The 17478-nt window shown below is 33.0% G+C and overlaps 1 protein-coding gene across 7 annotated transcripts in view; it reads right to left on the bottom strand.

Moving 5' to 3' along the window:
• PTBP3 (polypyrimidine tract binding protein 3) overlaps positions 1-17478 on the bottom strand; it is a 99894-nt gene that overhangs the window by 38905 nt on the left and 43511 nt on the right. For 4 of the 7 annotated variants that reach the window (XM_019749546.3, XM_019749547.3, XM_019749548.3 and 1 more), the window contains 2 exons: positions 7708-7877; positions 4555-4701 (listed from right to left, as the gene is read on the bottom strand). In XM_019749546.3, coding sequence (XP_019605105.3) covers positions 4555-4701; positions 7708-7877 — 317 coding nt within the window. The remainder of the gene's footprint in view (positions 1-4554; positions 4702-7707; positions 7878-17478) is intronic. The other 3 variants (XM_074330839.2, XM_074330840.2, XM_074330838.2) reach the window with 1 other exon arrangement.

The raw sequence follows: 17478 nt of genomic DNA, 5'->3' as shown, positions 1-17478 counted from the left end.
AGCGTAGGAGCAATCGGTTCTACCACAGAGCCTAAGTGTGGTAAGCTATACTGGGCAGGTGTGTGGAAGTATACACTATGATATACTATACACAATAACAAAACCGCCTAACGACATATTTCTCAGAACATATCCAAGTCGTTAAGTGGCACATGATGTATGACCTTTTTTTCTTCCAGAGCAGTTTTCTGATTTTTACATTTCTTTACAGATAGTTGGTATACAATATTATATTAGTTATAATAGTCTCATGTGTACAATATAGTGATTTGACATTTTTATACCCTACAATGTGATCACCCCACTAATTCTAGTATTCATCTGTTACTGTAAAAACTTATCTGAACACTTGAAATGTGTCTTGTGCAACTGAGGAACTAAATTTTTTTATTTACTTAAATTTAGCCACATGTAGGTAGCAATGACCATACTGGACATCACACTCTAAAATGACGAGGAAAAGACACTATCACAGTGAGAGTCTAAATGGAACAATGGTTCCTTTTCCTCTCAGATTAGGATGATTAAATCTTATCAAATTAAGCCTGTACAACTGAGAGTAAACGTAACCTCACTGACTTTACTTCATTATCCCTCTAATAATTCTATCAATCCTTTATATTATAGATATGCTTGCTGCTGCTAGTATTACTGTTGTTGTTCCTCTTCACTCCTTTCTCTTTGGCATATCCACAGTGGAGAATATGAGAAGCCATGGTATATATTGTCCTAATCATTCTAGAGTTTTCAATGTACTCTGTATTAGTATTTCATAGAGCACTGAGTACAACAGTCTCTCAGTAGCAAGCATGCAAGCAACACTTCTGACAAGAAAATTCTGAGAAAATAATGCCTCAAAAAGTAAGACAGCTTTACTTTATAAGTAACTCTAGAGTTTCAGTTTTTAATTAGGCAAAAACATTTAAGTAAAAAAAATGAAATTGAGGTCTACTCTCCATGGAGAACAGAAAAGTCAGAAAAGAAAACTGAGAAAGGTCTTAATATGAAGAGATATTTTAAATACACAGAAGACATGTCCTGTGAGTTGGATGCTAAAAATTATGACACAGAATTCCTATTATGGGAGATAATTTTTCAATGTTTCACTAATAAACTCTCTGGAATGGTTACACTAACTATTAATGAAAGAAATAGCAGAAAGATGATTAAAAAAAACAACAAATATTTTCTTAAGGTGGGGGAGGAAAATACACTTTATGTAAAATTTAAACATGCCTGATTAATGTGAAGAAGACATTTCTAAGATTGAAATGAAAATGAATATACAATAAAATGCACAGATCTTAAGGGTTTAGTTTGATGACTTTTTAGGAAAAGTATTTTAGAAAAAAATCCTTCTATAGTCATCTTTTTGCATATTTATAAACTTCTACCCACAAGGTAAAAAAAAAACTGTCTATACAATAATGACTGCTACTAACACAACCATTTCTCAAATGCTGTACCTCAAAATATGATCTAAAATTTTAACTATAATTTTAGTTTAAGTAAAGGGACAAAAATACTTGATATTCACCTAACCCTTTGGCAAATATGTCCATAAGCTAGAAAAGAAGTTATGTCCATGTTTTAGGATATCTTGCTATTCAGAGAACAAAAGAGAAATGAAACAGTAATTTATCAGCTTCCCAGAACTGTCAGAATAAAAGACACCCTGTACATTTTATATATGCAATCAGGTACCTTCAATTTTGAATTCAGCTTTGGTGTAGAACTTTGAAAAAAAGAAAAATTATATTTTATGAAACATCAATGCATAGAAACTGCACAAAAATAACAAAATAGAAAGGGTACTGGGAAGAAATCAAGGCTATCGAAGAATAAACTAGGTCATTTGGGCTGGCTTTGGTTGCCAAGCAACTGGGATTTCTCACTGTTCCTCTTTAGAATAATCCAGTCTTTAAGAGTTTTATTAAATTGTTTATTTCTTCTTCAAGACTTATACAAACACAGGAATCACACTAATGAGAAAACTGCATAACTTACATAAAGGAAAATGAAAAGCTTTACAGAATGATAGGAAACAAAACATAACTTCCTAGTCAAAAGGACCAGAGAGCAACATAAATGTTAATTATCATTAAATTAATCTATAAAATCAAACCAATCTCAATTGTGCTTTTTGGGGATAGAAGTTATCAAAAGAATTATAATATATCTGGAGAAATAAACAAAATATATTAAGCAGTTAATTTCAGAAAAGACAGAGTAAAGAACGAGGCTTTGCAGTATATTAAGCCACAGGGACATTGAAACAGGAATGGAACAGGACAGAATCCAAAAGGTAGTTCAAATTAGACAATTAGACACAGAGAACATACCATGTGAGCAGCTCACACATGAGGGTAGATCAGGGCCATGCAAGCAAAATGTGTATGCCTGCTAACAGGTGTAAATAGGCATGTTGTAAGGTAGGGATAGCATGTGTATGGAAAACTAGAACATGATAAAGGACATGTTTCCTATGAGTGGATAATGGATTACAAAAAAATAACAAAGCAGAAACTGGTCACCGGGAGTAAAAAAAGGCCAAAGCCCCATCACCAAGATATTCCTAATAAAACAAAGATGTACACATTAAAATAAGAACTAAAACATAAAAAGTAGAAGATAGGTAAAAAAAAAAAAAAAAAAAAAAAAAACATTAAAAAAAAAAATCGTACTATGTTAGGTTTATGAGTATGGTACCAAAACCAGAAACTGTAATACAGTCTTGAGAGAGCTGAATGTTATATAGAAAGTCAAATGGCAGCTTCTAGGGGTTGGGGGCAGAGGGAAGTAGGGAGTTAAGTGTTTAATGGGTACAGAATTTCAGTTTGGGAAGATAAAAAATTTTGGAGATGGATGGTGGTGATGGGTTGCGCAATGTGGATATACTTAATGCCACTGAAATGTACACTTAAAAATGGTTAAAATGGTAAGTTTTGTTATATATTTCACCACAATTGGAAAAAATGGGGAAAAACCCGCATTAACAGAAATCACTATAAATACTTTACAAGTTATTGAATGTTACGTAAGATGAACAATAAGATATAACTTCTTACCTATCGTATTAACAAAGACCGAAAAACTGTTTGCTCATACATTATCAATGGCACCCTAAGTGGGCACATAATCTTTACAGAAAGCAATCATGCAACATGTATCAAAATATAAAATATGCATATGCTTAGTCCCAGCAATATCACTGCCAGAAATGTAAACTAATAAGATAATGTTGCAAGTATGCAGTACTATTTGTAAAAACATAAAATTGGAAACAATCTCAATGTCTATTATCAAGAAACTGGGTAATTACAGCTGTCCTATAGAAGGGAGTATTGGGTAGTCATTTAGAAATGATAACATAATTCTGTATTTGTTCTCATGAAACAATGTTTATGATATCTTACAGTGAAAAATAATAGCTTTCAAAACATTATAGAGTTCCATTGGTGTAAACTTATATACATAGACAATAATACACCTGAACAGAGAAGGGGCACACACCAAAATGTTAGTTATCTTTGCTTTTTGTTTTGTTACTTGGAATGCTTTTTGTTGTTACTTTTCTAGATTGTTTGAATGTTTTACCATGAGCATATATCCTATTTGTAATTTACAAGGCAAATTTTCATTTAAAAAAGTCTACACTATTTAAAAATATTAATATTTCATTTATTCTTAAGTTTATATAGTTTATTATATGACATTAATATCTCTTAGAACAAGTTAAGGATTATACACAGGAAATGTCACTGTTTTTAGAAATGTGGAAAACTATAATTTAAATTCAGCAGCTTGCATTATAAATAACTTTCAACATAGAATCAAAGAGCTGGAGTTCTTTTGCCTAGAGCAAGAGTAGAGGGGACAACATTTTCTTAACATAAAAAAAAACACCTCTTTCTTAAAATGTACTTGTTTTATGGATAACATTTTCCTACCCTTAAGTAACTTCAATTACTATTTTAACTACTTAAAAATCAACCTGGAGAGGCACAAAAGATTAACATGAACTTTATCAAAATAAAAACTAGAAAATGAGGTAAGAAATGTTGATATTCTACATTCCACATTTATCTTGAAGTCATAAATAAATCATTTAATGAACATGTCTATACAAATTCTTATTAACATCTCAAGTTCAATTACTTAACAGCACAACAGAAGCATCACTCAACTTCTTAATGCCTTTATTATTACATATTCTGTAAAAAGAAAGAATTGACTTCTAAAGTTCCTTTTACACTTGTGATTTTAAGATATATAACAATGTTATTGTTTTCTCATGAAAACAGTTTCAAGGGAAAACTATGTATCTACCGTTTTTAACACTGTAACTTCAAACTTCAAACATGTTTCTAAATGGCTCTACTTTCTTATATTTAGGCCTCAGGTAAGAATTTACACATACAATCTTTACTAATAAAGCATTCTAAGATGAAGAAAAACACATGACTTTTTTCCCTCTGAAAAACACAAAGTTAATTTTAAGTTATTACATCATGTGTTCTTATAACTATTTTTATAAATGCCTTTAATACTTACAGCTTGATTAGGTAGATTGTCAGTCTTAAGCTCTCTGTGATTGGAATACTGAATAAAAATAGGCTGGCTTCGAAGGTGAGGAGTAACAGGAGTGTAATAATTCACCATAGTAACAGCAGCTTCCTCAGAAGCCATTTCTAAGAAAGCCTGTAATAAACACAAGAAGGTAAAGTGAAAGCTCCTATTTTTGAAAGGCAGCTAAGAACTACTTTGTCATTCTAGCTTGCTCTAAACTCATGCATTCTCAATAGAAATAATATTGCCCTCAAGGGGATGAAAAGATTTTTGCTTCAATGTATATCACTGATACTAATTGGAAACATATTTGAACAGTTGGGTTCAGTAAAGATTTGGGGTTGGGAAATTGCCAGGTGATGAAATGATTTTATGTGGTTTCTGTTTTTCCTTTTATTTATGTTTGTCCTACATCTAGAAATAATTAAAAAGGCAAAAATAAATGTGTGCATCGCTACTATAAATCGATGCTTTCAGGTATTGGGATCTAACAGTTCTTTCCTAAAAAATTCTCAAACAGAGATTGGGCAAAATGATTTGTTCTTCTTTAGCTTGTTATAAAATAACTTTATGAATACAATGAAATAGAGCATTCAAGTCCAGGGGCTCAACTGTTCAAAGTAGGGAAATGGGAGAGAATCCTGTATTAATATACATTTTTTACTACAAGAGCATTTAATTAGCAAGCACACAGTAACCAATTCAAATTATATATAAAACATTTACAATTTATTTATAAAATATGTATTTAACAACAACATTTATGGAACACAGGAAATGGCAAGTATCTATAAATCAAACTCTTTCTTAAGTTTATAGTTATCCTTACTTGGCAAGTGTTTCCACTTGGCAAATATTACAGGCAAATGAATATTATTAACTTGACAAATGTTAAATATAATGTTTAACTGAATCAATTAAATGAACTAATAATATCCTATGAAGTAGTAAGTACTGTTAGCCAGATGAGTTGATCAAATACCACTAATTAATTAACTGATCCAAAATAAACAAATAAAGTTTCACTATCTTCAAGGAGTAAAATAGACTTCGAGTCATTTATGCTATCTAAAAGGTATAAACGTCCATGTCGTACTTTAAATCCACTATTTAATTGTACTAGGAATATACTTTTTCTAATTTTTCTAAGAAAGGGTAAAAATGATCAAGGTAAAAATGGCTATAGGAATAGTTCCTATCTTGTTTTTAATCATCTTTTCAACAAAAGATTTGTAAAATGTGTTCTAATAATCATTACATGGGGAGAGCGTATCTTTCTGCAAACTCCTTACTACATGTTAAAAACTAACTTAGTGTTTAACATCAGACACACAAAGAAAAAGCTAAACAATGTTTTTGAAATACTACATGATTCTTGTCATGGAAAGTGTTTCCTGAAAGTATATACAACCCAAAAATTCAAATCTAAAAATAACTATTCCATATGTTGTCTGGTAAAAGACTCATGTTTTTCTAAACTATCTAGTCAAAAGGATCAATTTTCATAATGTGAGTGGAAAGAAAATCAAAGGTCACCAGCCACAGAAAGACTCTTTAAAATAATCCTCACTGTGCCCTCAACACTCCACCTCCAAGTACCTCCTGAAAGTAATTCTAGTGACTCATGGCAGAACCTCTTGCTGAAGTATATATTACTAACAAGATATTTTTCAAACAGAATTTATGATCAAAAGACAAGCAATTAACATATGGTTAATTAGCACTATTGATAAATATAAACCCAGAACCAACAGTAGAGACAAAGGAAACTGTGACGCTGCATATACTACTGACACATGATAATATAGATGATACATGGCTGCTAGATATCTCACAACCATTAGAGACGGCCATGTTGATTCTTTTCAAACCACACAAACCATACTATTCTCAATAGTGAAAACTGCATTAAAATAAAGATCTAAGTACATGCACAATTTCCAAAAGATGTTAAGATAAATGTGTAAACACAACAAGGGCTGAATACTAAGAGTTGTTATTTAACTTCTATAGCTCTTATTAATCTCATTTGAATTAAACAGGGATGTTAGTTTAGTAATGATAGGGGCCTGAAACAGACATCATCATCCAATCTCTAGCAAGTCTAATGCTAATTAACTTATTTATAAATATATTTATAATGTGTTTCTTAAGTTTATTATTTATGAAAAGTGTAAGAAACATAGGGATTTATCATAATGTAGTATACAATATCTAGGGCCCAGATTTGTTATTTTCTTTTCAGCAATGCTCAGTGTAAAAGATTTTTCAGGACAACCAAAAACTAGGAAAGAACTAAAAAATGCATCCCAGTGGGGTCTGAATTGGAACAAGAAAGGATGTGATTATTCAAATCAACATGACAAGTATTATATTTTTGTCATGATCACCAAAGCAAGTTTCCTTATTCATCTTAAAAACTGATTAACTTCTGAAATGAGGAACCTCTTATAGTCTCTTTCAAATTATTAAAGAAGCTACCGTGTTTCCCCAAAAATAAGACCTAGCCGGACCATCACCTCTAATGCGTCTTTTGGAGCAAAAATTAATATAAGACCTTATTTTAATATAAGACTCGATATAACATAACATAACAAACATAACATAACATAACATAACATAACATAACATAACATAACATAATAATATAATACCAGGTCTTATATTAATTTTTGCTCCAAAAGACGCATTAGAGGTGATGGTCCGGCTAGGTCTTATTTTCGGGGAAACACAGGACGTATTAATTCTACAACTAAAATATATTAAACATTTCTATATGATTTTGGAAAACTTAAATGTCCTTTAATTTGCCAAATGAGGTATAATTTATATCCTCTCTGTTAGGGTCTTGATATAGATATCACAAGATATTTTCATAAACCATTTTGTAATTAAGAATATAAAATGTATTTTTTTAAGAGGAAAAAGACAAGTCACTGAATAAGAAATAATCCTGTTTGCTGTGCTAATATTTTTGTTTGTTGCTTCCTGTCATACAAAAAAATTCTAATTTAAAAATTACTTCATGTAAATAGAATGAAATTTAGAAAGTACAGAAAAGTTCAAGAAAATAAAAATCATCTTTAACACTAATACCCAGAGATAATCACTATGGGTGAATTTTTAAATATTACATACCTGGCTTTTTCCTTTCAACATCAAAAGATTAGTTACTTTGCCAAATGGTAGACCTAATGATATGACCTCTGCTTCGGTGACATCACTTGGAATTTTGCGAAGATGGAGAACACGGGAAGGTGAACAGGGAGGTCTATCTCCTTTAAATTTCTTGTTGTCATTCCCATTAGCTAAAAAATATAAAATTTTAAAAAAATTACTGAAACTAATTTGGGTTGACATACTACATTAACCATATTGTCACATTTGATCCTCCAAGAGTTAGAGGTTTTGAAAATTAGGGAATTATGGGGTTGATGCGGGGAGAGGAGATAAGGACACTGGAAAACAAAACTATCCATTTTTCAATAAATGGGTTTTGGGATTTTTCACTGCAAGTTATTAAATTTTTTTAAAATTTTAAGTCTGATGTTTAACTTCAAGGAAAGTACTGGGTTGATTAATTACATATTTACAGGTAACAAATACCTCTAAACAGTCAACTATTTGTTGCAAATAGAGAACATTTATGTTTTTAATGCATTTTTAAATATATTTTTCTAATTTGTTCTATTGCTAAATAAATAAGAACAGTAACTTTTAGGGAAGACTATAACAGAAACTTTGTAATTTAAACCTCCTAAAGGGATTTGGAGTTGATCTATATGTTTATGTAAATTAAGTTTATTTCTTGGGGGTTATATATTTTTTATTAATCTATTTTTTAAAGCTATTTTTTAGAAGCTAAATTGTGCTTTCCCAGAGTCACCTTATTCCTTATTATGTAACTGAAGTTCTTAACATAAGCATGATCACCTTGTTGGAAATGCAAATTTTCAGCCCTACCCCAGATCTACTGAATCAGAAACTAGGGTGGGACCCAGCAACCTGTGTTTTAACAAGTCCTCCAGATGATTCTGGTGCAACCTAAGGTTTGAGAACAGCTGTTGTAAAATAAAGAAAACCTTTACCCTAGTTCACAGCTAAATTATATTTAAATCCTATTGTTTGAACACTGACAATAACTAGAAATGAGAAGCCTGTAACAAATACTCAAATTTAGGTACATAAGATTCAGATATGTTTTTTCTCCCAGAAATAGCACCATGTAAAACTAAATGCCAGTTATCTGAAAGCCAAATGTTTCATTAGTGTTTTTTTTTTAAATAATAAATACCATACTTAGTACTATTAGGAGGCAAACATAATTTTTCCAAATGTCTAAAATTACCATTTTTCCAAACACTCATGTAACTGTACAATCAGATGTCTGTGATCCTAAATAAACAAATTTCATGATGGCCACATAAAAATTATATAGCAATATTTAATACTCATATCTGTGACATGGAAGGACTCAACTTGCTTACAAGTGAATAGGTTGACTAAATACTCAACCAGCACTTACCCCGAAATTTCTATGTTCCTGAACGCACGCAGCATCCTACCTGGATCCAAAAGACTATCAATTCCCAGAGGTCCTTACAACTCTGTGCCTGTATATAGCAAATGCTTAGGCCAGATTGTGGAAAATAATATGCAAATATCTCCTCCTCCTCATCAATCACCACGAAATATTGATTTTTTTCCATCTAAAATGACTGATTACATTTTCATCTCCAGTCCCAATGTCACCAACCTCACCTATTATCTTGTCCCCTTCCTTCCCTTCCTCTAGTCTCACATCCAACATTATCAATCTATCTAAAATAGTGTATCATGTCCTTTATCCTACTCTAAAAACCCTGACAGGCTTCCTACATAAAATGTCCATTAGTTCCTGGTTTTCATTTACACCGTCCCATATGAGTCGGCACATGAAAATATACTTATTAATCTTACTAATTTTAACAGATGAAAAGACAGAGGTTCAGAGATTAAACTATTTCTGTACACAGCTGGCAAGTGAAAAAAGCATTATTGAAACTGAAGTTTAAAGGCAATTTTTTTTACCACAAAAATCTCAGTGTCTTACCACTCCTAGAAAAAAGTAAGTAACTTGATACTGACATTATACATTATACATTTTCAAAGTATGTGCTGATTTATGTGGATTATAATATCATTGTCACTGGATTAGATTATCAAACATCACATCCTGGATAGGAGTGAAAGCCAAGTCTGGAGTGCCTTTTTGCACCCTCCCTGTAAGGTCTAGATGGCTAGACAAAAATACCACCACCTTATGCTTTCTTAACCAGAACAAGGTGTTAAAGACTGGATGAGGCTTTTATCTGTTTACTCAGACTATTCCAAATGAATGAAAGAACATTAACACGTTGTGTACGAGGGGGTTTAAATCCCTCGTGAAGATTCTCGCCTACGCAACATGTTAAGAAGGTTGTTTCCTTAACAGGAGTATTCATAATCTCTGTAAAACTATGTATGAGAAAAAACGAATACCTATACAAGCTATTTGAGCTTATGTTGCACTATTGAATAAAGATCTATGGTGACAATATGATCTCACTTATATGCAGAATCTGAAGAAAAGAATAAGTGAATGAACTAATCAGAGACAGTTTTGGAAACATGGAGGAAAAACAGAGGGTTGCTAGAGGGGCGGGGGTGGGGGGGGTGGGGATAAGGGGAAGGTGAGAGGTTTTGAAAAATAGTCGGTAACCACAAGATGGTCATGGGGGTTTGAAAATTAATTTGGGGAACGTACAGAGGGATAGTGGATGGGGGGAGGGGGGTTCACACAGTGTGAGGGATATAAATGATAAACGTCTAAGTTTTGCTTTGTCTTGTGCACCTGAAACTAATTAAAAATAAATAAATTAAAATGGAAAAAAAAAAGATCTATGATGACAAATTTTTATTAAAAAATATGCAATTATAAGTCACCATTTTAGGTTAATTGTTCTGCATTATAAGAGTGACTAAGCTATGTGCATGGGCTATGAAATCAGACATTGTGTTCTAACCAAGTTAAACTTGACATAAGCCTCAGAGTCCTTTGTAAAATGGGTATAAACAGGGCTATTCTGAAAACTAAATTAGATAACATATTTAAATGTTAGGTGCAATGTCTATCTAGTACATAGTGATCAATAATGTATGTCTAGGTTTTCTTAATTGTTTTACCTAAAAATACATTTTTTTCTACTTTTTCGTTGTTAAAATGATTGTAGGCAATATGACTTTTTTCTCTTGGTGTTCTTCCTTTGCAAAATTAATTGAAAATTTTATCATTTTATGAAATCTAAAAATCTAATAATTAAATTACTCATCTAGATGACCCCCAAAGAAGTTATAGCTAAAGATTTGATAAATAATCTGAAAGTAGAAAATACATACAAAGCAATCATATGGTCAAAATTTAATATAGTCAACAGGAAACAAATTCTAATGCAATGGTCACATAACTTTGAAAAATTCTCTATAAAAGGATACACAACAGACTTCAAAAATTTTGTTACGGAAATAAGCATTCAAAATACTTAGCTTGTATAAATCTTGTATTTTATTGAACTGAAAACTACCAAATGCCTACTACATATTAGTCATATGTTCCAAAGAGATAAGTGGAAGAGGCTTTATAAAAATTCATATATTCCCATGTCAAAACTGGAGGAATCTACCAGGAAAACTACCCTAGAAATACAGATCTTTTTAAAAATCCAACTTGATTAGGGTATATTTTAGATACAGTAAAATTCACCCATATTTTAAATGCAGAGTTAGACAACTTCTGACTAACTCTGTGGCCCTATGTAAATCCCCATAGGGCCACAAATATCAAGACAGGACAATTCCATCATCCCCACAAGTTCCCTAGTGCACCTTTGTAGTTAGTTGTCCTTTCAAGGCCCCAGCTCCTAATTAAGCCATCCAGTGCCATTACCACACTGTCTTGATTACTATGTCTTTAGAGCAATTCTGAAAATCAGGTACTTATCTGGGAAGAATTCACATTTTAGTAATTTTGAGTCATCCAAACTATACACATTGTGATTATCTCTATGCATTTATTTAGGCCTTCTTTAATTTCCCTCAGCAAATAATCCCCCCCAAATATTTGAGGATCATGTTTTTATGATTTCTAATATAATTCTAATGAAATGAGAACTCTGCATAATTTTAATGCATTTATATTTATTGAGACTTGTTTTAAGACCCAGTATATAGCCTTTCCTGGTGACTATTTCATGTGAACTTGAAAAGAATGTGAATTCTGATGGTGTTGGGGAGACTGTTCCATATGTCAATTAGGTCAAGCTGATTGATACTGTTGAAAACCTCCATATTAGGGTATCTGTAAACTTTTCCTTAAAGGGCCATATAAATATTTTAGACTCTAGACCATACAATTTCTGTCATAACTATTAATCTCTGCAGTTGTAGCATTAAAGCAGCTATAGGTAATGTGTAAATGAACGAGTGTGACTGTATTCAAATAAAATTTTATGTGTGGACACCAAAATTTGAATTTTAAAAGTTTCACATATCACAAAATACCATTCTTTGTTTTTGTTTTTTTTGATCATTTAAAAATGTAAAAATCAGTCTTAGTCTTGGCTCATGCGCAATACAAAAATGAGCAATGGGATGAATTTGGCCCACAGACAAGTTTGCCAACATCTGTTTTGTGTGTCCTTACTGAAATATCTATTTACTATGCTATCAATTAGTGAGAGAAGTGTTGAAATCTCCAGCTATAATTGTGGATTTATCTATTTCTCCGTTTAGTTCTATTAGTTTTTACATTATCTATTTTGAAACTCTGTAATTAGGTGAATATATATTTAAGATATATATATGTATATAAAATGCAAAATGATTAAATGGTAAATAAAATGGAATGCAAAACAATAACAAAAAAAAAATAGCCAGGAAACAAAGGAAAAAAGGAATAAACAATGACTGGGACAAATGGAAAACAAATAGCAAGATGACAGACTTAACCACGTCAATAATTATATTAAGTGGAAGTAGCATAAAGATTCCAATTAAAAAGCAGAGATTATCAATCTAGATAAAATCAAGACTCAATAATATGATGTGAATAAAAAACCTATTGTAAACACAGAATCTCAGGTTAAAAATAAAAGGATTGAAGAAAATAAATATGCCAACACTAATCATAAAAAACCTGGAGTTGCTTAGTAAACTAGCAGACAAAGTGGACTTCAGGAAAAGGGATAGAGACATTTCTTAATGATAAAGGTGTCAATTTATCAAGAAAACATGTTACCCACAAAAGGTGCATATAACATATATATAAAAGGCAGACCATCTCTGCTTTTAAATTGAAATCTTTATACTCTACTTTTTTGCTTAGTGTAAGTGACGGTTCTGGAGTTAAATCAACATGCATCTTACACTTACCACAAGCCTACCTTCAAATAATAACACCTACATATAATGTAAGAACTTTTCTATGTCCCTCATCATACCTTTTGTGCTACTGGCATATATTTTTCACATATACTATAACCCCCAAAATATATTAACATTATCTTGCTCTAAGTAGTCAATTATTTTCCTTTTCTTTTTTCATCTTGTTTTATTCATTTAATGGATCTTGCAGAGCTTTCCACAGAGAGCACTCCATATTTTTCCAATTTTATCTACTGTCGTAAAATATGTAACATAAAATTTGCTATTTTAACCATTTTTAAACGTAGAATTCAGTGGTGTTAAATGCATTCACAATGTTGTGCAACTTTCACCACCATCCACTTCCTAATTCTCTCCGTCTTGAAAAACTGAAACTATACCAATTAAACAGTAACTCCCTATTCCCCACTTCTTCCAGCCCCTGGCAACCACCATTCTACTCTGTCTCTATGATTCTGACTATTCTAAGTATCTTTTCTCATTTCCTTTTGTGCATATTCTATAGCTATTTTCTTTGTGGTTACCATGGGGATTACAGTTAATATCCTTAAAGTTATAACACTCTAATCTGAAATTACACCAGCTTAACTTCAATAACACACAAACTCCTGTACATCTCTGTCCCCACCCCATTCTGTTGTTGATGTCACAAAATTACATCTTTATGCATTGCGTGCCCAGAAACACAAACTAATAATTCTTTTAAATTCATTTGCCTCCTAAATAATGTTGAAAACAAAACGTGAAGTTACAAACCAAGTTACTTGGTAGCTTTTAGATTAATAATTTTTTTTAAAAAAAAGTATGTCTCTTAAATAATGCAGCAAACAAAAAGTGGGGTAACAAACCATTGTTAGAATATTATCTTTTATAATTGGCATGTATTTTATCTTCATTGAGATCTTTATTTCTATATGGCTTTGACTTACTGTCTAGTGTCCTTTAGGGCAAGTCTAGTTAAAAAACTCCTTCAGCTTTTATCTGGGAATGTCTTGATTTCTCCATCACTTTTTTCTTTGTAAATCAGTGACTTGACCTTAAAGTCAGATGTATTACACATAAAGCATCACCTTAGGTGATTTCTCATGGCCTCCAAAGTTCCTGATGAGAAATATACCTATATTCTTACTGAGGATGCCTTGTATGTGATGAGTCAATTCTCTCTTGCAGCTTTCAAGATTTTGTCTTAATGAACAAGCAAAACAGAGACAGAACCACACACACAGACAACAAACTGATGGTTATGAAGGGAAGGGATTTGGGTGGCTGGGTGACAAAGGGAAAGGGATTAAGAAGCACAAACTGGTAGTTACCGGAGAGTCATGGGGATGTACAGTACAGTATGGGGAATATAACAAACAGTTTTGCAAAAACTATGTATAGTGTTAGATGGGTACTTGACTTATTGAGGGGATCACTTCATAAATTATATAAATGTCTAACCACTACACTGTACACTTGAAAATAACATAAAATAATACTAAATGTCAACTATAATTAAAAAAAAATTAGTCACGGGGATGTGTGTTGTAGTATGGGGGAATGTAATCAATAATGTTCTAATAACTATGTATAGTGTCGGGTGGGTAGTAGACTTGCTGGGTTTATTATTTTGTGAGTTATGTAAATGTCTGATCACTACATTGTTCTGTATTCCTGAAACTAAAAAAAAAACCAGAATAAGAAAAGAAAATTTTTTTGTCTTTGTCTTTTGAAAGTTTGATTACAGTATGTCTCAGTGTGGGTCTCATTGAGTTCACCTTACTTGGAGTTCATTAAGCTTCTTGAATGTTTACATACATACGTGTGGTTTTTTTTTAATCAAATTTGGGAATGTGGTAACTGTGGAAGTCAGATTCTTCCCATTCTCCAGGATTTTCCGGGTTTTGTTATTTTCATTTATTGCCTCTTTTTTATTGTTATAGGCTGTCTCTGTGCCAAGGATGAGCCTGAGGTATAAACTTAAGAAGGTCTTCTCAGGTTTTTCCTAAGTCTTTTCATGGAACTGCATTACCACTTCCTAATCTTCCCTGTAGATGCAGTTGTTTTTTTAATGTCCTAGTCTTTAATGTCTCGTTTCCAAAAGGGAATAAACATAAAAAAATGAAGTGGGGGGAGGGTAAGAGCACTGGCCCGTTAAACCTCCAGGTAGTCACTTTGGGTGGGGGAAAATTGCTTCCAATAATAGGGGGAAGATGCAAGGACAATGGCTGCCTGCCTCTTTGTTTGCAACTGTACGATCAGAAAAAGCAATTACCTATCAGATCACAGATCCCCAAAAGTTAAAGGACAAGGTCCTTTTTGCTCACCCTGGCTCCCACAAGCTGTTTGTAAGCTGCTCCTGGAACATGTACACAGCTGCCTGCCATGTGACTGGGGTGGGGGATGGGTAGCTGCTACTGTGCTAAAAGCAGAAATTGACCAAAATTAACCACAATTTACCTTCCAAGTCTTCCGTGGAAACATGCAAGCCTTCAACAGACTCAAGAGTTCCAAATTAGTTACAGATTCTGCCAATGAAATTATTGTCTAGGTAAGAAGTCAGATTCCTGGTGCTTCTTATGCCACCATCTTCCCAGAATCCTCCCTCATTTATCTTTTAAATTAACGAGGAAAAAAGTGAGGGAGAAGAGTTAGGTATCCACATAATTACCACTTTGTGTAGACCCAAGTTTCCACCTGGTATCACTTTTCTGAAGTCTGAAGAATTTCCTTTATCATTTTGTAAAATGGAAGTCTGTTACTAACAAATGCTCTCAGCTCTACGTGCCTCAAAGGCTTTAAAACTTCATTTCTGAAAAATATTTTAAATGGACATAGAATTCCAGTTTGATTGTATTTATTTTCAACACTTTAAAGATACTGCTCCATTGTCTTCTGGCTTGCAGTTTTGGGCAAGAAATCTCTCATCATTCTACCTCTGAATAAAATGCGACTTTTTTCCTCTGGTTACTTTTAAGATTTGTTCTGCATTCTTGGTTTTCAGCAATTTGATTATGATGAAACTTGGTGTGGTTTTCATTGTGTTTATCCTGCTTGTGATTCACTGAACTTTTTGGTTATGTGGGTTTATAGTTTCCACCATATTGGGACCATTTTTAGTCATTATTTCTTCAGATAAACTTATGCTTCCCCTCCCCCATCTTTTTTTCTGGAACTTCAATTATACATTATGTGTAGACCACCTGATATTGTTCTACAGATTACTAAGGCTCTGTTCATTTCTTTTTCAGTCTTTGTTTTGGGGGGGTCTGTGTGCTTTAGTTTCTATTGCTGTTTTCAAATTCACTGATCACTTCTGCAGAATATAATGTGCTGTTAATGCCATGTCAGGTACTGTTTTCAGACATTAAGTTTTATCTCTAGAAGTTCCGTTTGATTTTATCTTTCATTTTTCTTCTTGTTATGCTGTTTTACTTTAAATCCTTGAACATACTTTTAATAACTGTTTCAAAGTCCAAAGCTGCTAATTTCATTTTCTCTGTCATTTTCTAGGTCTGTTTCTGTTGACTGATTTTTCTCCTGACTATGCATTACAATTTTGTGGTTTTCTAAACATGTTTGGCAATTTTCTATTGAATGCTCAACATTGTAAGCACTAGAATTTGTTTTATCCCTTTAAAGTGCCAGACTCTTTTCTGGAAACTAACTGTTAATTTCAGATCAGGTAATTGTTTTGGAACTTGTTTATAAGCTTTGTTAGTGTGTGTTTAGACTTTAAGATAGAGCATGTATGTGGACCCTAAGAAAGAAAGTACCTACTAAGAAGGGCTCCTGGTGGCTAACTGAGATCAAACTCAACAAGAGCCTAGCAGCCATTTCTAAACAGGGGCCTCTCACGCAAACCGCATTCTAGGGAGAAGCCTGTACCAACTGTCTGCACTGTGCTCCTGTCATCTGAGCTAGCCCTTATAAAGAAATTCTTGGAATAGTATTTCAACCAATAGGATGTCCAATTGGAGCTATACAGCTATATCCCCATCAGCATCTGCACTGACCAGTCAGAGCAGTTCCATTGTGACCAATCAGGACAGTGTCTTTTGGACCAATCAAACTGAGAGGATTTGGAGTCCTCATTTGCATAAGTATGGACCAATCAGGGACAATGGGTGGGAAGTTCTGTCTATGTAAGTCAGCTCCCATCTGGCTCAGAGAGTGCACTGTACCTTTCTACCAAAGACTATGTTTCCCTGTTAGAGCTGAAACACTGAAGATGAAACACCAAAGATGTTTCTCCAGATCAGAGTGGAGAAGAATAGGCAGAGAAGAGCAGGACAGGACAGGACAGGACAGACCAGACCAGAGCCGAGCAGAGCTGTCTAGATGAAGAGGGGCCTGGCCTCAGGGCCACCTTGCAGCCATGCTGCTCTGTAACCCAACTGTTCTCACAGCCATGCTGTACCACAGTTGAGCTGTTTGAAATGAATACCCCAAATTGGGGATTTCTAT

The sequence above is a fragment of the Rhinolophus sinicus genome, chromosome 16 (genome assembly GCF_057876585.1).
Source record: "Rhinolophus sinicus isolate RSI-liver-muscle chromosome 16, RSI-T2T, whole genome shotgun sequence".
Classification (NCBI taxonomy): domain Eukaryota; kingdom Metazoa; phylum Chordata; class Mammalia; order Chiroptera; family Rhinolophidae; genus Rhinolophus; species Rhinolophus sinicus.
Note: the sequence above shows the minus strand (reverse complement) of the source record. Positions and strands in the feature narration are given on the sequence as shown.